The 26712-nt window shown below is 50.3% G+C and overlaps 3 protein-coding genes across 9 annotated transcripts; 1 reads left to right on the top strand and 2 right to left on the bottom strand.

The window, feature by feature from the left end:
- Nucleotides 1–742: 742 nt before the first annotated feature.
- Nucleotides 743–10361, bottom strand: Chrd (chordin). 4 transcript variants are annotated; one of them, XM_029470730.1, is made up of 23 exons: nucleotides 9920–10361; nucleotides 9581–9750; nucleotides 9079–9208; nucleotides 8811–8939; nucleotides 8626–8725; nucleotides 8439–8526; nucleotides 7954–8095; nucleotides 7713–7841; nucleotides 7549–7631; nucleotides 7319–7466; nucleotides 7069–7175; nucleotides 6829–6948; nucleotides 6146–6302; nucleotides 5649–5869; nucleotides 4764–4877; nucleotides 4255–4518; nucleotides 4074–4167; nucleotides 3907–3960; nucleotides 3561–3664; nucleotides 3015–3117; nucleotides 1768–1922; nucleotides 1531–1630; nucleotides 743–1203 (listed from the first exon to the last, which is right to left on the bottom strand). In XM_029470730.1, the coding sequence occupies exons 1-23, from the start codon at nucleotides 10065–10067 to the stop codon at nucleotides 1148–1150; spliced, it is 2916 nt and encodes a 971-aa protein (XP_029326590.1). In that variant the 5' UTR covers nucleotides 10068–10361; the 3' UTR covers nucleotides 743–1147. The 4 variants fall into 4 exon arrangements, with proteins under 4 accessions (XP_029326590.1, XP_021040724.1, XP_021040726.1 ...); XM_021185065.3 differs by having other exon boundaries at nucleotides 743–1200; XM_021185067.2 differs by having other exon boundaries at nucleotides 9581–9684.
- Nucleotides 10362–12546: 2185 nt separating this feature from the next.
- Thpo (thrombopoietin) lies at nucleotides 12547–18052 on the top strand. Of its 3 annotated transcripts, none has more exons than XM_021185068.3 (6): nucleotides 12547–12633; nucleotides 13923–14078; nucleotides 14296–14423; nucleotides 14674–14760; nucleotides 16752–16919; nucleotides 17143–18052. In XM_021185068.3, the coding sequence occupies exons 2-6, from the start codon at nucleotides 14066–14068 to the stop codon at nucleotides 17815–17817; spliced, it is 1071 nt and encodes a 356-aa protein (XP_021040727.3). In that variant the 5' UTR covers nucleotides 12547–12633; nucleotides 13923–14065; the 3' UTR covers nucleotides 17818–18052. The 3 variants fall into 3 exon arrangements, with proteins under 3 accessions (XP_021040727.3, XP_085688376.1, XP_085688375.1); XM_085832250.1 differs by having other exon boundaries at nucleotides 17124–17783; XM_085832249.1 differs by lacking the exon at nucleotides 12547–12633 and having other exon boundaries at nucleotides 13953–14078; nucleotides 17155–18052.
- Nucleotides 18053–21144: 3092 nt separating this feature from the next.
- On the bottom strand, nucleotides 21145–26671 carry Polr2h (RNA polymerase II, I and III subunit H). 2 transcript variants are annotated; one of them, XM_021184375.3, is made up of 5 exons: nucleotides 25462–26665; nucleotides 24528–24611; nucleotides 24354–24447; nucleotides 22826–22909; nucleotides 21145–21509 (listed from the first exon to the last, which is right to left on the bottom strand). In XM_021184375.3, the coding sequence occupies exons 1-5, from the start codon at nucleotides 25532–25534 to the stop codon at nucleotides 21392–21394; spliced, it is 453 nt and encodes a 150-aa protein (XP_021040034.1). In that variant the 5' UTR covers nucleotides 25535–26665; the 3' UTR covers nucleotides 21145–21391. The 2 variants fall into 2 exon arrangements, with proteins under 2 accessions (XP_021040034.1, XP_085688520.1); XM_085832394.1 differs by lacking the exon at nucleotides 24354–24447 and having other exon boundaries at nucleotides 25462–26671.
- Nucleotides 26672–26712: the final 41 nt, after the last annotated feature.

The following is a 26712-nucleotide window of genomic DNA, read 5'->3' as shown; positions in this document are numbered from 1 at the left end:
TGTTTTACAAAGGAAGCAGGACACGTTGGAGTGAATTATCTCAGTGCTACATAGACTCGGAGCTTTGAAAGGCTAAGATGGTGATTGTTAGCTACATTTTCAGCAGGCCTAATGCTAACAGCTATGACTTTTTCCCTCCTCCGTACTACCAGATTTATCCAGAATTATTTATACATGCATGTATATGATTTCTAAGATACTGCCCTTGTTTCTCTAGAACCATGGGACTGACAGCTGGGATGAGGGGGAAATGAGAAAGGGACAGGGAAGGGGGTTTCCTGTTACTCTGCCCGCCATAGCACTTTTTCTCATGATGAGCTCGGTTTTAAGTAAATCAGGGCTAATCCCTATTCAATCTGATGTAGGATTGCCCCTGAACTGATCAACAAACAACTTTTCAGGAAAGAATGTTTAGCTTGCTTTAGACAGAAAGTAGAGATGAAAGCACCTTGGTTTCATTCTGGAGTGGCATGAAGAAACATGGCATCAGCAAAAATGTCAGCTATGGGTAACTCAACTTGAGGCTACCAGGGCTCATCCTGCTCCACTGCCTTCTATGGACAGTTGTCTTTACGGAACCTAGATATGCCATTCAAGTCGACATCTCATTCCCTAAGCCCTCCTAGCTCCCAGGTCAGAGAGACTCTAGGCCCAAGGCTCCTCTTTTATTTGGTCTGTCAGATCTTACTCTACTGGCGCCCACTCGGGGCCCTGGCCACAAAGAGCCTACCTCAAACCCAAAGACTGAAAAAAAGATGTTTTAATAAATACAAAAAAAAATCTCTAATAATGACTCTGCTCAGCTCAGGGGTAGCAGGAATGGTGTGAGGGAACCCTTGGTGCTGAGTGAGGATAAATTAAAGAATCCCAATAAGCCAGTGGTGTTCTGTACAGAAGAAAAGAGTTAAGCTTCTGGGACAGAGGCCAAAAGAAAACAGGGCAGGAGTTTGCGTGGATATGGCCTTGGTCTGACCCAGCAGTCTTTCCCCTTGTAGACTTGTGGTTCCCAGAGGTAGTGGGGGAGGAGAAGAAGCAGAGCAGAGGCACGAAAGGCACTGGGTTCCCACAGGAGAGTCGGGGTCCTCAGCACCACTCCTTCTCCCAGCTCAGGCCCATCCTCTTGGTCATATGGCCTTCTGGATGCTCCCTAGGAGTGCTCAGCTTCTTTCTCCAGCTCTGGAAGGGTTCTAGTCTCAGAGGCTGCTGAAAACAGAAGGAGATGGGAAGCAGGGAGGTCTGGAAGAAGACACGGGAGGTGGGGGTGGGAGGCAGGCAGCACATCTCCACTCCAGTCCCAGAAAGGACCAAGTTGTCCAAGAAAGTCAGCATACACCACCTGCAGTGTGATTGCTTAATTCCTCTGAGCTTCAGAAGTCTCATTTGTAAAGAAACAACAGTAGGTGAGAAGTCTGGAGAGGTAGGCTGGGATTGCACTTATGAATCAGACTCATAGTTCCTACCTCCATGGGGCACCCTTCCCTCCCAGAGTCACACAGCCAGCCCACACCATCTGTGGCTTCCTTCACTTACACCTTTGGGCTGTGCAGTGGGAACAGCACCGACTCTCCTTCCCTGAGCCACAGGATAGCGGCGGTGAACAATCGTCCCGCTCACAGTGGGGTACCCCTGCCTGGTGCAGAATGGAGAGATACTGAGAGGTTCTTTACAGGACAGTCTAGGCTTTAGCCTCTCCAGGACTCTCCCTGAGAAGGTTTTCCTACTCTAGGCCAGGCAGTACTACCCACATCACACAAGTCCTTCACTTACCCCACATCTGCAGGTAATACAGCTCATCTCCCCAAAGGGGGGCACTGATGGGTGCCAGCTCTGATTCTCTGGGAACCACTGCCCAGCAAAGCGACACCCCCGAGGCCCATCAGCCTGCATGGGGTCTCCCAGCTTGGCATTAGTCCCTGACCCTACTGGGGAAAGAAGACAAAGTCAGACAATAAGGGTCAACCAACTTTAACTTTTCTTTGAATTCCTCTAGCCTAGTAGTTTCTGGTTCTTGATAAGTGATAAATTTGGATGGATAGGTGGGAGATGGATGAGTGAATAAATGGATTAATTACAGATGGAGTAGATAAATGATTATGGATGGATGGATGGGTAGGTGGATAGATGGATGTGGTACAGATGGAGTGGATAGATGATAATGATGGGTGGGTGGGTAAATGGATGGATGGATAGATAGATAGATAAATAGATAGATAGATAGATAGATAGATAGATAGATAGATAGATAGATAGATAGATAGATAGATGATAGATGGATCACAGATAAAGTAAATAGATGATGATGATGAATGGGTAGATGGATGGATGGATGGATGGATGGATGGATGGATGGATGGATAGATGGATGGATGGATAGATGGATGGATGGATAGATGGATGGATGGATGGATAGGTGGATGGATGGGTAGGTAGATAGATGGATGTAGTACCGGTGGAGTGGCGAGATGATGAAGGATGGATGGGTGGGTGGATGGATGGATGGGCAGGTGGATAGATGGATGGATTACAGATGGAGTAAATAAATGATGATGATGGATGAACAGACAGACAGATAGACACATAGGTAGATAGGTGGATGGGTGGATGGGTGGGTGGCTACATAGATTACAAATGGAATGGATAGATGATAATGATAGGTGGGAAGATGAATGGATGGATGGATAGGTGGATAGATGAGTGAGTGGATGGGTGGGTGGCTAGATGGATTACAGATGGAGTGGATAGATGATGATGGATGGAAGGATGGATGGGTAGATGGATGGATGGGTAGGTAGATGAATAGCTAGGTTGATGGGCCTGGAGCCCCAGTCAGCTTACTGCATATATGCAGAACCTTCCCACTGTTTTTAGAGTGCTGGCTCCAGGGTGGGTATGAGCAGTGCCCAGCGAGTGAGAAGTATCTGAGAAGCTCCCTTCCGTCCCCATCATGCACCCCCAAACACAGGTCAGGGCCTACCCAGCCCCTAGAGTGAGGCCTCAATGACCAGGCCTCTCACCTGGACACTGTTTGCAGCAGTCGGTGGGGTTGGCACGGACAGGCTGAGCACAGGCCAGGCGAGGACACTGCACCTTCTCACAGTGCACCTCTCCCGTGGCCCCCTGTAGGCAGGCACCCATTGAGAGAGGGTGTCAGGTGGAGGGACGTACAACTGTCACACTGCTTTCTCTCTCCTTTCCCACCTCAAGTCAAATATATGTGTGCCCAATGCTCAGAGGCCTGAGTTTGCCCTGTATAACTGAATCCAGTCCTCATTGTATATAGGATGGCATATTTGCACACAGGGGAGGAATGGAGAGCTTGGGGAAAGTTCAGAAATCACTGAGGGTCACGTGAACTCAGTCAGCTGGCACAGCCAAAGCTTGTACCTGTCGGCTTTTTAACCCCTCCCACAAGAAACCTGCTCTCCAAACCCCAGGGCCTGCCCCTCACAATACCATCCTGAGACCTCCTCATCAAGGACAGGCTTGCTCTCCAGGAAGTCCCCATCTCTATCTGTAGACCTGACTGGGTTATGATAGCAGGGAAGATTAGGCATCCATACCTTGCAGGTGCAGACAGCACACTTAATTAGACCAAAGGGGGGCACAACAGGGTGCCATCGGGTACCCGCTGCCCTCCAGCTCCGGTCACCATCAAAATAGCAGCCTAGAAGGAAAGAATTCCCAGCTGCCATTAGGATTAGTCTCACCAGTTGGGCATACAACCAAGCCTCAGGCCAGTCCCATACTAGCCTAAGCCAAGAGCCAGTAGACACTAAAGAGGACTATCAGATGTGCTTAGAGTCTGTGCACCTCAGCTTCCCCCATACACACATTCTATTGCCCTCTTGTTCCAACCCAATGGCTTCTTTGGATCTTCCCATCCCTGGACCCATAGTCCTCTCTTACCCTCTCCTGGCTCCAGATTTGGTAGGCTGGGAAGGTCTCTACTGCGTTGTTTCTCTGTGGAGACAAAGAAAAGGGTGAGGCAGGGAGTCACCTTTGCTTCCCTCCCTAGAACATTCCTTTTCCATGAATGCCCCTCCACTACCTTTCCTCCCCTGCAGGACATTCACCTGGACACACGGGACAGCACTGGTCCAGTGCCTGCACCGGGTGGGGACAGCTTGATGGTGGGCATACTACAGGATCACAGATCACTGTTCGTCTCTGTAGAGAGGGGCCAAGGCTTTGAAGGTGTGTTGGGCCCCTTGCCCCAGACCCTGTAGCCAACTGTACCTTACCCAAACATCCTACCTGGCAGGTGCAGAGGGAGCAGAGTGGGTCATAGTTGGGTGCCCAGCGAGCCCCGTGGGGCCGCTGCTGCCCCTCGAAGAAACATGTGTTAGGATCTCGGGGTCTCCCAGGGCTACCATGTTTGGCTGGTACTGGAGCTTCAGGGCCAGGGCCAGCAGGCAGCATGGGTGACGTAGCCGCCTCTCCATTCGGAGCCAAGGGCATCTGCACTCCTTCTGAGGCCAGACGCAGGCCTCCTGCCTCACACTGACTGGCAATGTGCACCTGGGAAGAGAGGGAAACAGGCCGGCTGGGTTCTCCTTCATGTCTCTATCAACCACTGCTGGCTGTTGACAGGAGTGCCCAGGAGGAGACTATGCCCTTCAAGACTCATCCCAGCTGCAAAGCCAGGGCGTTAGGTAGCCGACCTCCCTATGTAGCTGTGTGGCTTCATGTTTATCACTGGCGAGAACTTAATACTACCACCTCAGGGACCGGAGCACACAAGCAACTGCACCGTCCTCACATACCTGCCCACGTAGTTCTCCTCTGGGGCTACTCTTGGTGGTGATGAGCAGGGAGGCAGTGCCCTGTGCCAGGTGCCGCAGCAGCACAGGCTCCAGATCTTTTACCACGCCCTGAGCCTGCAGACAGATCAAGTAAGGAGTAGAAACAAGGCACATCAGGGTTTTTATATCATTTTATTTATGTGTATTAGCATTTTGCCTGGTGTCCATAGAGGCCAGAAGAGGGCATTGAATTCCCTATAACTGAAGTTACAGATGGTTGTGAGCTACCAAGTGGGTGCTGGGAACTGAAACTGGATCCCCCAGAAGAGCAGCCACTCTGCTGAGCCACCCCTCCAGCCCCACAAGGACACTTTAGGACACTTTAGGACACAGCCCATGCTCTCCAGTTTTCAGGTAAAGAAACAGACCCATGATTAAGGCCCTCTCACAATGGAGAAGAGCTGTGAGGCTAGGTCTCTGTGACTGCAGCTCGCACCACTTAAGAGGACGTGGCCCACCGGGCAGTGGTGGCGCACACCTTTAATCCCAGCACTCGGGAGGCAGAGGCAGGTGGATTTCTGAGTTCGAGGCCAGCCTGGTCTACAGAGTGAGTTCCAGGACAGCCAGAGCTACACAGAGAAACCCTGTCTAGAAAAACCATAAAAAATAAATAAAAAAAAGAGGATGTGGCCCATCCCACCTACTTCTTTAGTGGCTTAGGACCTCTATTCTGGAAATGATTTAGGACAGAGGACACAAAAGAAAATACATAGTAAAACCTGAGTCAGACTTACACCCAGGTCTGTCAGGCCACCTGCTCTCTCTACCACAACCACAGGTCCACATGGCCCTTCAAGCTAAAAAAGCAGAAAATTTCTAAGCTTCTTCCCATCTCTATGCCTTTACCTCTGAGCCATAGAATCCCTTCAGCAGCCGCTGGGGCCCTGGCATCCCAGGAGGCCCAAGGAGGTGGGCAGTGACAGTTCCTTGCTCTGAGCCACCAAGCCCAGCCAATAGAACTTCATAGTGTAAGTGGCAATGTGTATCCAAGGAGAGCCAGGCGTGCCCTGCTGCCTGACTCCGCACAGGGGGCAACACTAGTGCCCCTGCCAGAGGCACAGGCAATCCTAAATCCAAACAGATGAGATATGACACGTGAGATTGTACTTTTAATCTCATCCTGCCCCACCCCAGACCTAGGGCTTGGGGAATAGCAAGTCTTAGCTTCCTTGCACAACGGCAACAGGGAGGGTTGGCCAGTAGCTTCACCCTACACATCCCCACCTCTCTAAATGCCAACCAGAGATCAGACAGCTCAAGCTCTGAATCTCTGGCTGATTCTTTGGACACTCGGATGGCAGGTCAGAGGGCACAGGTGGGCAGGTAGACCATGAGGCACTCACTGTCATAGCGGGCACTGTGCCCACTGTAGCATAGGGCAGTCACATGCCCCCGAAGCTCTCCATCTGGGAAGTCCTTGGTACCAACATTCAGGAACAGCTCGTTCTGTAGCAGCATATGAGCCCCTCGGGCACCCAGCCCAGAGCAGATACCCACAGCCTAGGGGTCAAAGAAGGATGAGCCCTCTCACTTTCAGATGCCAAGGGCTTCCCATATTTTATGCCTCCACCACACGTATATCCTTCCTCATCCCAATCACACTGGACAAGAACTTTGTAGGTCGAGTGACAAGAACCTCCTCTGCCGCATCCTAGACATAGCACAGCCCTTGAAGAGTTCCTCATCTGTGAGTCTTTACTTCTCATTTATCAAAGGGTGCTGGGAAAGGCAAAATGTTCACAAAGAAGGCAACCACGTTCGTGCCTGACAGACCCCAAAAGTATCAATTAGTACTATCTCACGGGCTATTGCACTGTTCCCGTGAGCGGTGTTTCCTATTTCACTATGAGCTTGCTGAGAACAAGGTTTCTAGCCTAAGGTTTACCAAAACGTGTCAAATGAATAAAGGACTCATTGAGAGAACCCATGAGTGTGTGAACAGTACTACACACCCCTACTCAACCAACCTGGCTTCCCGCAGCCCATGTATTGGCAGCCCTGGCACAACTCTGCCTGGAGCCCTCACCATGTGTCCTCCCGGCTGGAGTCCAGCCATGTGGCACAGGACAGTGCGCTGGTTCTTCCGCTGAGGCTTGGTCTCCAGTGTCATGGCCACCACCTCGCTACCTGTACCTACCACTTGCACCTGGTGGGCAGGGTTGGGGAAAGGCAATTGGATTGCCAGCCAAGACCTAGGGCCTTTCCCCCTGCAGGTCAAGGCCCTGCCCTGCAGGCCTCCCTGCCTCCTACAGCTGCTGACTCTTACCTGATAGATAAGGGAGCCATTTCCTAGCAGTATGAAGCTGGCTGACCCAGCAGCACCCGTCTGGACTGGGATCAGGGCATCAGCCCCACAAAGGACACTTTGAAGGACTGCAGGGGACAAGACAGGTGGCAGCAGGCTTGCCCATACCCAGACACCCAAGACCCCCATATCTATTTTGGGCTCTTCCTCAGCACACCTTTGTGCCTCTGAGTTATGTGTACCCACAGTGCCAAGCCCCACCCTTCCTCACCATCACAGCTCTGCCTGGTGGTGATGTATCCACTGATGCGTAGCTCTGGCCCACCCGCCTTCTCTAGGACCATCTGCAGCTCCCCCAGCTCCAACCAGTCCATCTCTTGGTCTGTAAGGCTAGGCAGCACCTCAGCAAAACCTGGCTCCTGTGAACAGAGCAGAGTGGGGTGGGCAACAGCAAGAGGTCAGAGTAAACCTCGGCAAGATGCAGGCCTTCCTTGCCCTTACCTGAGCTGAGGTGTTGGCCTGGAGGTCCCGAAGTAGCTGTCCCTGGTGGAGAATCTGAAGCTTCAAGGGAACCTGAGCTAGTCCTGCAAGCTCTGCACATGTGAGCATTTCTGAAAGGCGAGCACCCACCCTACGCCCTCACATACAACTTCCCCATCACTCACCTCCCAGCAGACCCCGGAAGAGTAGCAAAAAATGCAAGGAGTCTTCTGTGTCACTCAGGGTGAGCAGGGCTATGCCCCCGACACCCCGCTGCAGTGGGTCTTCCAGGGTCAGGATGGCACTGAAGGTCTCTGGGGAGTGTTAGACCATGACAGCCATAAGAAAATCCTCTCTTCAGTCCACCCACCCTTGGGTTATTGAAGGCTCAGTTCTTGACATCTGAGGACTGCTCACTCCCCTTACCTGCAGCGAGAGCACCCTGCCAAATGAGAGGCCCCCAGACTTCTCCTGAAGGGTGAGTGGATGTCACAAGGGCTACCCGAAGCTGCTCTGCCCTCAGGAGCCTCACAGACAGCCGAGGCACTGCCCGCCACACCCCACAGACCTAGAGAGAAGAGGGAAGAATGCCTACCGTAATTATGCAGGACAAGCCACCTAAAAGACCCAGGTCTAATGAAGAAGGAGAATGGAAGGGAGACCCCAGACCCTCTTAAGAAGGACCCATGAGCCTTGATTTTAAGTCCTGGCTTACCACTTACTAGCCAAATGACCTTGAACAAATCACATTCTGCTATTCTGAGCCTCAGTTCCCTCCTCTGTAAAATGGGCATCATAATGTCAGGGCCTTTCTCCCACTGGGCTGTTGTGAGAACCAAAGGAGGCAATGCAAAGCATGCTCTCAACAAGTGCCGATTTTGGATAAGCACTCTTAAATGGCATCATCTCACCAGGCCATCCTGGGTGGGGGTTGCAGGGTGTTCAAACAGGATGTTGCCTGTGGGATCTGTGAACCGAACCCTGCTGGGACGGTCCAGCCTGTGAAGAGAGGTCCAGTGAGGCTGGATCTATAGCCTACAGGCTCCTCTTTATTGCCCCCTTTACTACTCCTAGTCCTTGCCCTTTTCCCGGTCTCACCGCTGGTAGGAGACAGAGAAGCGTAAACTTGAGCGCAGCAAAGAGACTCGAGCACGAGCTACCGCCTGCGACCTCGGTCCTGTCAGCAGCGCCACAAAGTCTTCGAGAAGAGAAGATGGCCTGAGCACTGTCAAGCCTTGCCGCGGGACTCAAACTTCATCAGGCCCACCTCCACCCCAGCCTACCTGTGTGGCCATCAGCACGTGTCCGCTCCCCAACGCCGGGCTCCCCTCGATCGCTGTAACTGCGATGCTCTGGGTCCCTTGGATACTCGAAGACCAGGCCAGCGGGCTGTGGATCTAGATTGCTGCGCTCTGCATCCGGGGTAAGAAATAAGACGGCTGGCTTCAGAAAGGTACCAGGAGGACCAGTCCTCCTCCGCGATGCAAGTCGCACAGGACCTAGTGTTAGAGCCTTCCAAACCCTCCTAACTCGGGGCACAGCGGGCCTCACCCTGCGGGCAGGTCTGGCAGCAGTGTCCTGGCAGCTGGCGCGGCTGCCTGCAGGCCAGGGTGGGGCACTGAGGTTTGATGTTCTTGCAGCTGACCCTGCCAGGACCCCTCCCACGGCGAGCCCACTGAGGCTGATGGCAGAGAACATAGGAAAATTAAGGGAATGAAACCATCAGACCCCAGGGCTGGAGACAGTCAATTCTGCTATTTACAAGTTACATGGCCCGTCCAAAGTTTCTTAACTTCTCTGAGCCTCGGCGTCCCTGTCTGCAAAGTAGAACTAATAATGTCATTTATCTAGCAATACTGTAACGGGAGGGGGAAAGTTGGCTAAAAGCCAGTCACATTGTGGGCGATCAATAACTGTCAACACCGCAGACTTGAAAGCGGTTTCCTCCGATTTGCGGACCAGCCTTCCCCTGAGCATCTCCGAGTCTACTACTTAGGACGCCAGCGTTCCGCTACCCTCTAGAGTAGGGCGGGCAGCTGCGGTATCCACTCACCGCTTCACAGGCGCACAGCACGCAGCGCATCACCCCAAAAGGCTCCCCCAGGTCCGGGTGCCACGTCTCGTCCAAGGCATAGACCTTCCCGCCGAAGAAGCAGCCTGCGGGGACGGGCTTGGCTGGCGGCCGCTGTCCGGTTGCTCGTGCCGTAATGCCTGCTCCGGGCTCTGCCCGCCAGGCCCATGGTCCCTTGGCACCGTGCACCTCGCCGCCTCTGCTTTCCCCTCCCACCCTCCCGCTGCGCGAAGCCACCTGCGCCCGGGGCCCTCTCCCTGTGGATGTAGACTTGCCAGGAGTCAGACTCCCCTCCCACACCTCCCCCTGGAGCCCACCTACCTGCCGCTCCCCGGACAGGCAGCGGCTCCTTCTCGGAACGGATGGGCAGTGCTGGGGGCTCAGGGCCAGTGGCACTGGCCGGCCGCGAGCCGAGCAGCAGCAGCCCGAGGAGCAGCCGCGGGGCCGGCGGTGCCGGGAGGCTCGGCATGACGCGGAGCAGACAGCTGGGGAGGCGGGCGGGAGGAGGGAGCAGGAGAGGGAGTAGGGCCGGACCGGAGGCGGGCCGGCAGGAGGGGGCCGGGGCCAGGAGGGGGGCAGTGGCGAGGGGCTCGTCTCACAGTCGCCTAGTCGGCTCCCGGCCGGGCGGGGCGGGAGAGAGCGGGCGGAGGGGCGCTGACCCGGGCCGTACTCCACTCTAGTGCCCTAGGCGCCGGCTCTGGCCCGTTTTATGCCCGCGCCAGGCGTCCCGGCCCGGGGCCTCCTCTTCAGCAAACGGGGCGCGGCGGCGGCTCCACAAGGAGCCCGGCTGAGCCCGGGGGGTCCGGCCCAGCAGCAGCGGCCGGATCGCGAGTGGGGGAGGGGGACAGGCTGGGACCCGGCAGGGGAGGAGGGAGGAACTGGAGGAGGGGGGAGCGGAGTGGGTAGGGGGAAGGGAGGAACTAGGGGGCGCAAAGAGGGAGAGGAGAGGCGGGCCTCGACACCCCCACACACGCTCCTTGCGACCACCCCTGGAGGTGGTGTCCATCCCAAGACCAGAGGCTCAGGCTAGTGAAGGGCAGAGACTGAGCCTCGGGCCTGTGGCACTCTTGAGCGAGATGGGCCGGGCCGCTGGAGGATGAGGACTTGTCTTTGAAAATGACACCATCCACCCCTACCTAGGACCCACAGCACCCCCTTCCTTTCACTCTGGCTGTATTCCTATTTCCCTTCTAAGGTCTCTCCTCTTTCTTCACTTCCCAGGGACAGGAACCTAGCCTGTGCTTCCCAAAATCAAGCAGTGCTTCCCTGAGTGGAGTCATAATTCACCAGCACCCCAACCTGTTCTCAAGTCCATCCAACTACCACCTCTGGCTCTCTCACTCTTTTACTTCATCCAAGAGATGACCCTCTTCCTCTCCAGCTCAGTCCCCACCTCCTTTGTCCTGCTTTTCTAGACAAGCCTCCCCATCCTCCATCCTCCACCCCCCCCCCCACACACACACCGTTCTTCCCACTATCCCAGCACTAGGCTTCCTAATCTTAGAAGACATCTCTTATTCAACTGGAGAATTCCGGGATCCGGGCCATACGCCTCAGTAGATAGCCCATCCTCTCTGAGGCGCAGAGAAAGCCTGAGGAAGACAAGGGAGAGAGGACAGGGTCAGGCCACAAGGTCCCTGAGGACAGAGACTGTGGGGAGACAGGGACTGGGGAGAAAGCACAGGAGCTAGAGCCAGGGCCAAAGGAAGAAAGAGAGGAGCCAGCAAAGAGGTATTTGTGGGGGAGGCTCCGCAGCTGTCCTTCCTAAGACAGGAACAGATGGGCCTGGTTATTTCTCTTGTCACATGTATAGTGGTAGGACTAGAAGAGGATCATTGAGCAATCAAGGGCAGGCTTGCCCACAGAGCTGAGTGGGTTTAGCACTCCAGGTCCCTGTACCCCTAGTAGAAAGACTGAGCCCAGTCGATCTGTCTGTCTGTCTTTCTGTTTTAAATAAGCTCTCATTATGCAGCCCTGGCTCACTAGGTAGACCAGGCTAGCCTTAAACTCTCTGAGATCCACCTACCTCTGCTTCCCAAGTGCTGAGAATCAAGACATGCTCTGGGCTCAATCTTTTGGAACTCACTCTGTAGACCAGGCCTCATACTCAGAAATGCACCTGCTTCTGCCTCCCAAGCGCTAGGATTAAAGGAGTGTGCCACCACTGCCCAGCTTTTTTTTTTTTTTTAATTATATGTAAGTACAGTGTAGCTGTCTTCAGACACACCAGAAGAGGGAGTCAGATCTCATTACAGATGGTTGTGAGCCACCATGTGGTTGCTGGGATTTGAACTTTGGACCTTCGGAAGAGCAGTCGGGTGCTCTTACCCACTGAGCCATCTCACCAGTCCCTCTGGGCTCAATCTTAACCAAACACATATCCCTTTACTTCCTGGGTCCCACATATTGTCCATACTTCCTTTCTGATAACGTGATCATTTTCTAATATAGGCAATACCTACTTTGCCAGTTGGAAAGGGGAAATGCCAGGAAAGACACTCCTCTGGAGCAGGAGAATATGGAAGGAAAAGCAAGCAAACCAGCGTGCTGTCAGAATTCAGCAGCAGGTATACTGTTCAGAGAAAAGAAATTTGGAGAGCCAGGAGCTGAGACTTCATCCATCTAAAACAAGACCTCTCTTTCCCAGAGAGAACCGTATTCTGCCAGATTTCTCCTGGACTAACCCTCTTCCCTCTCACTCAGGTCCCAGGTTCTCATGTCACCAGGACATGAGACAGTTCCCGCTATACAGATTCTCTCTAGAGTGTGTGTGGGTGGAGGAGCTGGGCTCTATTCATGGACCATGGTCCAGCCATGGGCTCTAGTCCCAGTAGACAGGAAAAGAAGTCGTCATTTCCGGGGGCCTTCACCTGGGCTTGGTGGCTCTCTGCTCTCTGATTGGGCGGAAGTGGCCTGGGCAGGCTTGTGACCCTACTACAGAGGAGGAGCTGTACCCCAACCAGTGTCTTCCTACCTACTTGCTCCCCAGAGTGCTGCCTGCTGTGCACCTGGGTCCTGAGGCCCTTCTCCACCCGGTGAGTGGCAAGCACCATTTGGGGTTAAGTGAGGGTATGGTATGAAGAACAAAAAAGAACCGGGCTCTTTGCTGGGGGAGGGGCAAGCAAACTGGAACCTACAGGCACTGACCTTTGTCAAGAAGAGTGGAGCCTTCCCAGAATGGGAGGAGCAGGACAGAGCAGGGAAAGGGGGTTGGGTAGCTGGTTTATGAGGGATTATTCACAGACTCGTAGAATTCAGCATAGGTCTGGCTGCTTTGGGGCCATGAGAAAATAAGAAAGGGGGTGTGTGCAGGCCTGGAGAACTTTGTCCAAAGGAACGTAATCCTAATTCCCACCCTCATATGGTCATTCTTGTTAGCTTAAGGTTCTGAGTCTGGCACTGGGAAGCTGGGTCAGGTGAGCCAAGGCACGGAAAGAGGGGAACAGGAGGGGGGCGTGTGTATGTTGACAGACCTACAGGAGATCCCAATATTGAATCAGGTGCAGGTCTCGGCTCAACTTGTGAAAAGAGGAGGGTCCTAATGCCTCTTTGCTCAACTTGTGAAAAGCGAGGGTCCCAGGAAGGACCTGGAAGGGATCTGGAGGGGGCAGGGAGGCAGATGCAGCTGCCATAAAAAACGCTGGCAGTGTCTAAGGTGAAGTAAGCCATGTGAGGCAGATATCATCTTGCTCTGTAAGTGCCACCCAGGCCTCTGGCCTCAGGAAAGAAGTTCTAGTTCTATTACCCCCTTTGACTTGAGTACTTGAAAATCCAAAGGAAAGTCCTGGGTTTTATTTGTGGGCCAAAAGGGAAAAAAAGTCCAAGTTTCTCTTTTAATTCCTGCCTCTGGTGGTCTGTTATGTCCTTACCCAATCTGCCTCAGTCCCACTCCCAACACCGTTCCTTAGTGCATGTGCCCATTTGCCTGCCCATTTGTTTTTTCTTCTTGGCCTGGTGACCCATTTTCCACTCTTCTCCAGACTTAACAACACCCCTCTCTATTCCCGTCCCACATTCTCCCCCAGCTAACAACCAATGGTGCTCAGAATTTGAGTCCACTTAAAAAATGTGCATAACATCTCGCTGCTCTCAGCAGGGCAACAATTGGTAAATGGCACCAAGATCTTATCAGAGTCACTGAAGAGCTGTTACAAGAGGAGGCACTATAATGCTTCAGTCACAAGAAAATATGGGACCAGTTGGAACACAAACAGCTCTGGCCCTAGCTGGCCAGCAGTTCAAGGCCTCCAAGCACGCGTTTCCCGTGCCAGAAAGTCTTTTCCTTGAAACCTGATGAAAGATTCACTATTTCTGTCATTTTCAGGGCAGATTCCTTGGCCCACCTCTCCCCCACCCCACTCTGTGCCGAAAGAAGCGCAGAAGCTCAAGCCGCCTCCATGGCCCCAGGAAAGATTCAGGGGAGAGGCCCCATACAGGGAGCCACTTCAGTTAGACATCCTGGCCAGAATGGAGCTGACTGGTAAGGCTACATGAAGGGCTAGGGACAAGTTCAAGAATGGCTTGGCAGCAGGGCAGGTGGGCAGAGGGCTGGGAAACCCAGTCTTCCTGAGAAAAGGTGTCTGTCTGGACAGCAGACCCCTGGGTTTCAGGTCTGGCCCGAATGGGGATCCCTGAGTCACCACCTGAGAATAAGTTTCTCCTTATCCACCCTTCACCGTCACCTCTCCTCATCCAAGATTTGCTCCTGGTGGCCATGCTTCTTGCGGTGGCAAGACTAACTCTGTCCAGCCCCGTTCCTCCTGCCTGTGACCCCAGACTCCTAAATAAACTGCTGCGTGACTCCCACCTCCTTCACAGCCGACTGGTGAGCAACCCCAAGCCCCCTACTTTTTACCCATGTAACCGAGTTAAGGGACTCGGGCCTACAGTTCCTCTCACTCCAGAATTGTCTTTGGCGAGACCACCATGTCTTGGCCCTGACAAGGGCTATACTTGGCATTGGTCTCTTAGAGGCTCCAGCATGAGCATGGTACGAAGGAAGACCACCCCAGTCAGGGGCCACCATCCTGACTTCCATTTCAGCTTTTTCCTCCTGCCCCCATCTTTCTTAACAGAGTCAGTGTCCTCACATCGACCCTTTGTCTATCCCTGTTCTGCTGCCTGCTGTGGACTTTAGCCTGGGAGAATGGAAAACCCAGACGGTAAGAGGCTCCTGGACTCAGGCATGCTGGCCTCACACCTGCCAACCTAGGATGTTCCGGCCAGGCTGGACTAGAGTGAGACCCCCCCTGCCCCCCCCCCCCCGTCTCAAAAAAAAAAAAAAAAGGAAGAAAGTTTGTTGCATTGCCTTTTCTAGATCATCTTGTTATCATCAGATCCCTCCTGCTCCCTACAGTCTTAAAAATTCTTGAATTTCCTAAAAGTCTTACTTTCAACTTGGCCATCTTATCCCAAGTTACATTCACCTATAATGAGCTCTTGAGAAAGCAATGACAAATTTCTGACCAATATATCAAATAGGTAGGATTTTAATTTCATGCTTTTAATCTCATCACTCAGGAAGTAGTGGCAAACAGATCTCTGAAAGTTCAAGACCAGTCAGGGATGAGACACTATCTCAAACACATGTGTGTATGTGTGTATATATACATATATGTGTATGTGTGTATGTATATGTATATACACATATATACACACATATGTATATTTATATACACACATATATTTGTATATATGTATATTTGTGTATATATATAATGCACACATATATATGAGATAGTACATATATATGCATGATAAAAAGATTTGAAACTGAATACCATAAAAAGTTGGTTAGAAGCCCTTCATGTCCATACTTTTGACCTACTCTTATTCTTGTTCAATCTTTTTGTTTAATGCATTTGTTTATATATATATGCCAGCACGTGCCACATCGAGGTCAGAGCCATTAAGCTTGGCCACAGCACCTTTACCCTCTGAGCCATTTCAAGGATTCAGCTCTCTTTCTCTCTCTCTCTCTCTCCCTTTCTTTCTTTCTTTCTTTCTTTCTTCCTTTCTATCTTCCTTTCTTTCTTCTTCTTCTTCTTCTTCTTCTTCTTCTTCTTCTTCTTCTTCTCCTTCTTCTTCTTCTTCTTCTTCTTCTTCTTCCTTTTCTTCTCCTCCTCCTCCTTCTTCTTCCTTCTTCCTCCTCATTTTCCTCCTCCTTCTTTGGTTTTTCAAGTCAGGGTGTCTTTATGTCTATCCCTGGCTATCCTTGCTCTATAGACCAGGCTGGCTTCAAACTCAGAGATCCGTCTGCCTCTGCCTCTGGAGTGCTGGGATCAAAGGCGTGCACCATCACTGCCTGGCTTCTCAACCTTCTTAAGTTGGTGTGTAACCTGATCTGCTGTCCACAAGTGAGATAAAGCAGAAAGTATCACTAAATTAAGGCAAAATCAAGATTCAAATCCTTGCTGGGCATAGTGACACAAACCAGAAATCCTAGCAGCTCAGAGAGTCGGGCAGAAAGATGAAGAGCTACAGGCTAGCCTAGGCTATATAGTGAGTGCTTGTCTCAAAAAATAAACAATAGCAGCAAAAGCAAGCCAGATGGTACATACCTGTACTATGTAGAATCCCCTCTTTTCAAGTCTCCTAAAGATTCTGGGTCAGGAGAAGGATGAATCATATGAATTATAGCTCTAGCTCTGTGTTTGTAACAGGGTCTACCTATGTATTCCAGACTGGCCTTGAACTTGTGATCCCCCTGTCTCAGCCCCCCAAGTGCTGGGATTACAGGCATGTGTCATCATATTCAGCTCTGCCATTTGTTAAGCCCCTTCCCTTCATCTTCAGGGTTATGGTGACAGTTTTGTTGCTACATTTAACTTAGAAGTGCTGTGGGCAACAGTTTTGTATCAAAAAGAATAGGGCTACAATGCTGCAGCCTAGAGCTAAAAGCTGCTGCAAGGTGGAGTGGCTTTCTAAGAGTCCATGCAAGACCAGGCTACACTGATGGACACTGGAGTTGCTGAAACAGAGGCCAATGGCCAGTTATTAGGAGACTGTGAAGGCATTCCTATGATGGGTGGGACCCTCATCCTGTCCAGTTCTCAGCTCCTATGATTCATCCTTCTGGCTACTCCTATGGGCTCCCCACCCATTCTTAGCACGTTTTTTTTTTTTTTAAAGCAGTCCACTTTTTCTTTCCCAGGAACAGAGCAAGGCACAGGACATTCTAGGGGCAGTGTCCCTTCTACTGGAGGGAGTGATGGCAGCACGAGGACAGTTGGAACCCTCCTGCCTCTCATCCCTCCTGGGACAGCTTTCTGGGCAGGTTCGCCTCCTCTTGGGGGCCCTGCAGGGCCTCCTAGGAACCCAGGTAAGTCCCCAAACCTATAGAAACTGCTCTTTTACTCAGTTCCTAAGGACCTGGGGGAAGACAAGGGATTCAAGGTGCTTTCAATGTATGAAAGTTGGCTTATACGGAGTGATACTTCCCAGACGTGATACCTGGGTGCTGGCAATAAATCTTTTCTCCTTATTCAGAAGAGGCCTGATATGTGGGCCTTCTCACTGGCCTCAGGCCCATCCTCTGCCCGCAGCTTCCTCTACAGGGCAGGACCACAGCTCACAAGGACCCCAATGCCCTCTTCTTGAGCTTGCAACAGCTGCTGCGGGGAAAGGTGCGCTTCCTGCTTTTGGTAGAAGGTCCCACCCTCTGTGTCAGACGGACCCTGCCAACCACAGCTGTCCCAAGCCGTACTTCTCAACTCCTCACACTAAACAAGTTCCCAAACAGGACTTCTGGATTGTTGGAGACGAACTTCAGTGTCACAGCCAGAACTACTGGCCCTGGATTTCTGAGCAGGCTTCAAGGGTTCAGAGTCAAGATTATTCCTGGTCAGCTAAATCAAACTTCCAGGTCCCCAGACCAAATCTCTGGATACCTGAACAGGACATACGGACCTGTGAATGCAACTCATGGGCTCTTTGCTGGAACCTCTCTTCAGACCCTGGAAGCCTCAGACATCTCGCCCGGAGCTTTCAACAAAGGCTCCCTGGCATTCAACCTCCAGGGTGGACTTCCTCTTTCTCCAAGCCTTGCTCCTGATGGACACACACCCTTCCCTCCTTCACCTACCTTGCCCACCACCCATGGATCTCCACCCCAGCTCCACCCCCTGTTTCCTGACCCTTCCACCACCATGCCTAACTCTACCGCCCCTCATCCAGTCACAATGTACCCTCATCCCAGGAATTTGTCTCAGGAAGCATAGTGTGCACTGGCTCATCTCTCAGGGACAAGCAGCTTCCCCAGGAAGGCTGAGAGGCAGCTGCAGCTGCTCTAGATGTCCTGCTTTCACCTAAAAGGTCCTGGGGAAAGGATGCACAGGACTGGAGATTGTAAAATTTTAGGAGCTATTTTTTTTTAACCTATCAGCAATATTCATCAGAGCAGCTAGCGATCTTTGGTCTATTTTCGGTATAAATTTGAAAATCACTAATTCTCTATATGTGCTTTCATACATTAAGTCTGCAAATGCCTAGGCAGGTCTTGCCTTTTAACCCAGGTAGAGACTACACCGTATCAGAAAACAAAAGGGAACTTTCCTTTGCTTCAAGTTTAAGCCTTCCCCCCACCCCCACCCCCCACCCCCAATGCCCTCATTCCCTTCACTGTAATTCTCAGTGAGACTGTTTGGTCCTCAAGAGATACTGCTCTTGATAAAGAATTAACAGGTTATCTCTTAGAAAGACTGTCCCTACTTAAGAGACAAAACTGAACCCGTAAGAGAATAACTGAGAGCACCCAAAAGCCAATTAAAAATCAGGGACCGATGTTCTTCACTGGGACAACAGAGCTCCTGGACCCTGCCTCCCAAGAAAGCTAACAGGAAGCCTGGGAGCTCCACACCCCAGGTAAGGCTGTACAACCGGCTCAGTAAAGAGCAGACTTGGATGTGGCAGCTGAGCAAAGAGAGCATCAGCAGCTCAGCAGGAGCTCAGCCAGGCCTGGGCTCCTGCTTCCCTCCTGTGGAGGTCAGGCGGAAGTGCAGGAAGTGGCAAGAGGCAGGCTCCACGGCTCACACAGCAGGACAAGCACAGAGCGCTTGAAGGCTCTTTATAATTTCCACAATGCACCTAAAAAGCAGCCCTGTGTGACCACCCCAAACTTTATTGGAACCCTCCCAAATGAAGGCAGACTTATAGGATTTTCCAAGTAAACCCGAGTCTCAACTTTGTTGGTGCTAGAGGTTTACACTGTGCAAGAACAAAAACTATATTGCCAAGGGTCAACCTGCAATAGCCAGAGTCTTATGAAAAAACTGGTGAGAGCTTTTCCCTCTCTTGTGTCCCAAAGTAAAGGAGGAAAGGCCACCATGTAGATGGAAAAGCCAGGATCTCACAGTTCCAAACACACACACACACACACACACACAGACTTGTGGGGATGACAATTCAAACAGTGTCAGGTGTCCACAAAGGCAGAACCTAATGAACGGATCAACAGATGCACATAGCTAAAAATTTTATAAGAATCTCAGTGTCAGTTTCTATGTGACAGAGTCCTTCATCTTCTAATTCTAGGATAAATATACTTTGTAATTTGTCGTAACACTAAAAGAGGCTAAATTTAACATTTAAAAAGGAATTTAGGGTCAGTGAGATGGCTCAGTTCAAAGTGTTTTGTTTTGTTTTGTTGTGCCAGTCTGACGTTAATCTGATGCCTGGATCCCACGGAAAAGGCAAGAACTCCCAGAAGTTGTCTTTCAACTTCATTATGCACACCATCACATGCCAACTCCCACACTTGCACATATACATCACACATACATCACACATACATCACACATACATCACACATACATCACACATACATCACACATATACACATGATAATAAAATTTAAGTTAAAAAAAAAAGCTGGACATAATGGCACATGCCTGTAAACCCAGCATTTCAGCTACAGAGTTTGAATCCAGGCTAGATTACAAAAGATCTCAAAAAATAATTTTTATGGCAGGGACATAGCTCTGTGGTCTTGCCTAGCAAACACAAGTCCTGGGTTCAATCCCCTCAGCACAAAACCAAAAACAAACAAACAAAAAATCATCAAGCCAAACACTACAACCTGTAAGAGCCAGCACCGAGCTAGACAAGCCTGTGGGTTCCCAGCAGTCAGATGGCAAGTGAGAATGCTGATCTGCAGCACAAAGTCCCAGGCAGCCACACTGGCAAATCTGAGTAACCGGTTTCTACCATGTAACCCTATCTACCTTCTTAAGACTCTAATCCCGAAACCAGGTGCATGCCTTTAAGTTCAGCAGTTTGTGAGGTTGAGGCAGGAGGATCACAAGTTCAAGGTCACCCGTGGCTATATAACAAGTTTCAGACAGTTGACACCTCAGACTCCACCTCTAAATTTTTGTTTTGTTTTTTTAAACCTTGAAGATCCAGCTGAGTGATGCCACACTTGCTTGCCTAGTAAGCCTTGGATCCATCGCTGCCCTCTCAAAACCAAAGCCAAAAGCCTAAACCCAATCATTCTGTGTAGCTGATTCCATCATTTCTTCCCCAACACACACACACACACACACACACACACACACACACACACACACACACACAAAGAGCATGCTGGCAAGATGGCTCAGTGGGTAAAAAGACTGACACCACGCCTGAAAGTTACCTTCTCACTGCCACACACATACAATAAGACAAAATAAATGTTTGAAGGAAAAAAAAAAGTGCTTGTAAGCAGAGCACTTTTCGAGTCGCCTTTTCTTTGCCAGGACAGTGACAGTGGCATTGTATCACTAATTCTTTTTTTTTTTTTTTTTTTTTTTTTTTGGTTTTTCGAGACAGGGTTTCTCTGTGTAGCCCTGGCTGTCCTGGCACTCACTTTGTAGACCAGGCTGGCCTCGAACTGATAAGGATCTTCCAGTGTAACCCAGCCCATCTTCCTTCAACCCTACAAAAGCACTGACTCCGTGGGATGATTACAGGACTCCTCCCATCCCCCAAAGCATCACACCCACACACCCTACTGTGGAAACTGAAAAAACACCTTTGCTCCTCCCTGCTGAGGCCACTCATTTTCAACCCATTTCCCTAAACACTATTTCTAACACCTCTGGTAAAGACCAAAAGAGATGGGGAAGGAAACACCCCAGGCATCCCAGCAGGGAAACCTGCTCCTGTGACAAACCCAGGCCATCAAGGGACAACTGGAGGCCAGCAAAAAGGCTCAGTAGGTAAAGAAGCCTCTCTTGACAATCTGAGTTCAATTCCCAGTTTACAACACACACACACACACACACACACACACACACACACACACACACCACAGCCAGTTAGTAGGAGGAAATCGAAAGGGAGAGAGAGACAGAGATTTAGAACACAGAGGAGATTTAGAACACAGAGGGTTTTAAAACCCAGATCTGCCTATGTGTGATGTATTGCCAGGTGTGATGAAATCCCAGAACTTCGGGGGGGGGGGGGGGGGGGGGAAGCGGCAGGAAGAAAATCAAGTTCAAGGCCAGTGTGGGCTAAACAGAAAAAGCCAAACCTTGGATTCCCCAACCCTCAATGACAATGGAGAAGAGTCTGAAAAAGTAAACTTTAATTAAAAAAAAAAATCATATACAACTTCAGATTCATGCTAAGTTCTCCCTCTTGGCCTTTTACAGACAAGTCGGTTTTCCACTGAATTCAGACAAACTGAAGATGTCCCCACAGTGGACACAGAGCTCCGCCCCTTTTACAGGCTAACACCGACAGCTTCTACACAGGCTTGAACAGCGTCCATGACATGAGTGACTAAGCAGCAAGTCTGGTTTCCCACGAAGTTCAGAACGCCAGCTTCTTCATCAGCAGATAAACTCTGGAGTCCACCTCAAATCCATGTAGGTTGTTGGCATCACCCTGAAGCCTCATGAGCAGGCCCCCATAGGACACGTATGCAGAGCTGAAAGAGAAGGCCCTTGTCCTGAGCCTAAACTCTACAGCAGCTGCTTCCCAGCAGCTCCCACCCATGGTTTAAAAAGGCACTCTCCTGGTATTCTGTCACCGGGAACCAAAGGTTAGGAGAGAACTGAATGCATTAAGTCCAGAGCTAGGAGACATACAAATGAAAATGTCACCATTCACTGCAACGCTATACAGCTACTAGACTGTTTAGGTAGGAGCTGCAGAGATGGCTCAACCGGAAGATCACTAGGTGTTCTTATAAAATGCAGAAAACCTGGGTTCACTTCCCAGCACCACACAGCATCTCATAACCACTTTAATTCCATTTCCAGGGGATCCAATGCCCTCTTCTGACCTTGGTGGACTCATGCCTGCACATGATACACACACACATACAATAAATACATTTTTGAAAATGCTAAGGAGCCAAGAGGACGGCTCAGGCCTTTAATTCCAGCAGCAGGAGGCAATAAAGTCGATCTCCTGAGTCCAGCGGCAGCCTGGGTCAGTCCCAGTCCAGGCTACCTTGTCTCAAAAAAAAAAAAAAAAAAAAAAAAAAGCTCGGGGAGCTTTCAACTAGTAAGAAAAATATTGTAAAGGATCTTAAAGAGAAATGTAATGTAAACACTTAAAAAAAACTATTTAAACTCTTTGTTTGTTTGTTTTTTAAAAACAGGGTCTCACTATGTAACCCTGGCTGGCCTGGAACTCACTCTGTAGACCAGGCTGGCCTGGAATGCCCAGAAATCCACCTGCCTCTGCCTCCCAATGCTGAATTAAAGATATCTGCCACCACACCAGCTACTCAAACTCTTTAGATTCCCTAGGTGACTATTGTTCTTTTTCTCATTTTCTTCTTTTTCTGTGCTTCTAGTTTCTGACAATCACACTTTTTTAAACATCATTTTAAAGAAAAGGGGAAAAAAAATTCAGGCAGGGAAACCAAAGATCCAAGGGTTGAGATACAGAGAAGCAACACATACTTAAGTAAAAACCAAAACACAAACAAACAAACAAGGCCTGATTATGCATAGGGCATGTGTTCTCCAGCAAGATGCTTTGCTGTCCTTCACAAAGCAAGATAGCTCGCGCCTCCTCTGGACTACAGGGTCTTGAAAACCCTGACTATGGGTGACGCTGAGTGACCCACATTCAGGCTGGAAACTGTTCCCAAGACAAATTCTTCCACCTAGGTTTGGAATACTAGAAACAAAAGGGGGTAGGGGTGGGGGGAGGGCGGCAACACAGAAGTAGAAGCATGGCCCAACCTCAGAGCAGGGAGGGAGGAGACTTTTCCCAGACAGTGTTACTTACAGGCGTGTGGCTGCTTCAGTCGAGGTCTCATCCCCTTCAATCCTGTACACTTTCCCATACATGACATACTCAAACTGGTCAGCCCTACAAACAACAGACTGGTCACTCTTCATAGTAAGAGTCTAAGGGGACTTTAGAAATGGAGACTGCTTAGAAGCACTGCAGAACCATGACCCTCCTTAGCCCCCACAGAAATTCTGAGAGGTACACATGACCATCTGTATTCTACTGATGAGGAGACAGAAGGCTTTGAACCGAAAACTCAAGAGTGAGTCGTGGCCTTTTAGCCCTATTCCAACTGGCTACACAGACCAGGCTGGCGTCAAACTCACAGTCAGAGACTTGTGCTTCTGTTTCCCAAGTGCAGGGATTAAGGGTGTGGGTCACCAGACCTACTACTTCAGAGTCCTTCTATCACACCAAGCTCCCTCACAAGATCTAAGTTACTATGTAATCCTTTCCTCAGCCTTAAGAAACCTAACCCTGCACCAAAGGTGGCACATAACATAACCTTAATTCCAGCGCTGAGGCAGCGGAGGTAGACGTGACTGTAAGTTCAAGGCCAGCCTGATCTACACAGACCAGGTCAACCAGGACCACAAAGTGAGAAGAGCCTGTCTCAAATAAATTAAATAGATGCGATTCACAAGCTTATGATCACTGCTCTCAGTAATGAATAAAACTAGTCATCTGAATTTTTTTTCAATTTTTTTAGACACAGGGTCTCATGTAGCCAAGTCTGGCCTCAGACTTGATATGAGGCCAAAAATTTTCTTGAACTCGTGAACCGTCTCCTGAATCCTGGATCATAGACAAAAGCCTCACATCCAGGTCTAGTTGTCTGAATTCTTTTTTTTTTTTTTTCTTTTGGTTTTTTGAGACGGGGTTTCTCTGTATAGCCCTAGCTGTCCTGGAACTCACTCTGTAGACCAGGCTGGCTTTGAACAGAAATCTGCCTGCTTCTGCCTCCCAAGTGCTTATGCTGGAATTAAAGGTGTGTACCACCACTGCCCAGCTAGTTGTCCGAACTCTAACTGCAGCAATGCCTTTAAGGTAATTCAGATTCCGCTGACAGCAATCATTTATCTCTAGAAGTAAAGACTTTCCTATGTGCTTATGTTCTTCTTTCTTTATAATATATACATAATATAGAACATATGTTATATAACATTATATGTAATATATAACATGTACTATATATCATGTGTAATGTACAACATTATATATAATATATAAATAATTATATATTTCATTTTATTCATTATAGTCTCATCATAGTTACTTATATATAGTATTAACATATGTTATTATATACTATAATATACATGTTATATATTATATCTAATATATAACATTATATAACTTATGTTATACATTGGCATGTAATGTGCATAGTATATAATACATATTGTATCCAAGAAATCAAATTTTCTATAACATAGTTATACATATGTATATCCATAATCTACATATTATACTTTCTCTGCACTATATTCTTATCTTAGTCACTTGTTTACTGCTACCTCACCTGGAAGGCCTGTCATCTGTGGGGTTGTATTCACCATCATCCAAGGTACCATCTTCATACAAAGTACTAGCTATAACCAACCGGAACTTGTCACCTGAATAGAGCAGCAACATCAGGGTAAAGTGGACACCAAAGACCAAAATCCTCTTGCCATTGCCTGTGTTCAATACTTACCTAAGTCCACAGGGTAAATCTGAATGTTTACATCTAAGATGAGGTCCATCTTGAAAGATTCACTCTCACAGTGCAGCCGGGATACTGGGAAAGAGTATATGACAGACATAATTACAAAGTCCATCGATGCCAGCTTGGGGTCAAATGCAAGAGATCAAATCATCTAACATGCACACACCCACCAGCCTCCCACAACTGCAATCAGAATCAGATTCACAAGAGGGAAGAAGGCAGTAACCTCAGCAAGTGACAGGGTCCCAAGAAAGCGGCAAAGCTCCTCCGGCAGTGGCCAGTCTCCAGGCTCTAACTAAATACGCCTGGATGATTTAGACTAGACTCTCACTTGTCCTGAGACTTCCTCTTTCTAGCGGGAGACACTACTGAGGGAATCTGAGGAAAGTGACTCAGTTTATTGAAAACTGACTTCTGTCTTAAAACATTTGCCTCCAGGCAAAGCGACAACAAGAAGAAACAACTTCCGGATCGTTGGGAAAATAAATACACCAAGCGGTCAGCTGAATGAAATTCAGAGAGCTCCGGAAAGAGCTAACTAGTTCTTAGGCTAATACAAAATTATTGGTTAGGAAGGCAGGCAGGTATCTCGCTGCAAGACCTGGGGTAACAAAACAGATAAGGCACCATCTACTTTTTCCAAGAATAAAGTTCAGAACACGGTAGAGCACGTAATAACTGTATAGGGAGTTAAGAAAGGTTCCCAGGGGTATGCCAGCACCCAGCTAAGGGCCACCCAGGCACCGGGCACCAGGCACCGCAAATATACTAGAAAAAGCTCTCAAGTTTCTCATTCACGAAAAAAAAAACAAAAAAACAAAACTGTTTCCTGAGGGAGGTACCGAGAGGGCGGGGCGGGCCAGCCACTTGGGGTGGGTGGGTATGTTGGCCTCTTCCCTCCTACCGCCCCGACACCGCTTACCTCGGTCAAATTTCTTGCCTTCTGGGTCGATGTCTTTCACATCGAAAATATCCTCGAACAGGATGCCCGCCATCGCGAAGGGCACGAGAGCTGCAGAGGATGTGAGCGCGCGGCCACCACTGGGGATTCGCGCACCCCCTCACGTGGAGAAAAGCAGACAGGGCAGAGTACCGCCCCAAAAGCGGCAGCGAGGCCGAGGGCGCGTGCGCACGGGCTGCACTCACGCAGCCACTTCCGCTGCCTCCCTCTCGGGGCTTCTTCACTTCCGCCGGGAAGGGCCACCTCCGAGGCGCTCGGGCCTTGTGGGCGAGTCTCAAAACTCGGTGACTCCGCCCGAGGCGGGGACAGATTAAGTCCCACCTCCGACGGGGTACCGCGCTGCGCCCGGCTCGACGGCGCCCTCTTCAGACCGTGGATCCCAAAGCGTGGAAAGCTTGGGGGCCTAACCCAGCCAGGAACCTTGATCCTTGGCCCAGAGAAGCCCGGCCCTAGCCCTTCCCTGAAGTCCGCGTGCCGGCCGAGGGCACAGTCCGTGCAGCAGGCAGGTGGAGCAGAACCCCGCCCGCAGAGCACCAGCCCTCCAGGACCCGGTGCCCAGCCCCTCAGACTGTCACCAAGGTCCCCAACGCTGGTGCGAGCTGGCGCGGACCAGCTAGACATCACCCGAGCCGGGTGCGTCCGGTTTGGGAATTTGCCATGATGTCATTCTCGGGGGAAAGGAAAGCCCGCATTGTGCCCTCCCCTGGGGCTTCACCTCCTCGCCACTCCCGTCTTCCCTTGGCCCTGCTTGGCACTAGCCTCACACTGGTCCCCTAGAACACTGCCAACTGAACTTGGTACTGCCTGTCACCCCACTATACCACCCTCTTCTGGACACTGAAGTGCGCCTTCACCCGACACTGGCCTTTCACTGGGAGGCGACAGCTCGCAATACCTTCTTTCTAGGTGCTACCTCCTCTCATTACAGCCCCTGTGCTGGGCACTCTCTTGTTTCTTGAATGAGTCTTCATCCTGGTACTATTCTTTCTCCACAGATTTCTGGACACTGTCCTCTCCAGTGGCTCCAACCTAACGCTGCCCATCCTCTTTGTGCCCTCGACACCTTCTTCTTGACCTTCCAAGGACCCCGAAAGACAATGTGGAGCCTCAGTAGGCCGTTTCCTCCGGGCGTCAGCAGCTACTCAAATTCCCCCTTAAGCGGTGCCTGGGAGGAGCGACCTCTGCTCCCCCCCCCCCAACCCGCCTCCCAGG

Source organism: Mus caroli, unplaced genomic scaffold, assembly GCF_978045245.1.
Source record: "Mus caroli unplaced genomic scaffold, Mus_caroli_1 scaffold_17, whole genome shotgun sequence".
Taxonomy (NCBI): domain Eukaryota; kingdom Metazoa; phylum Chordata; class Mammalia; order Rodentia; family Muridae; genus Mus; species Mus caroli.
The sequence above is the reverse complement of the archived record's forward strand: the minus strand, read 5'-3'. Positions and strand labels throughout refer to the sequence as shown.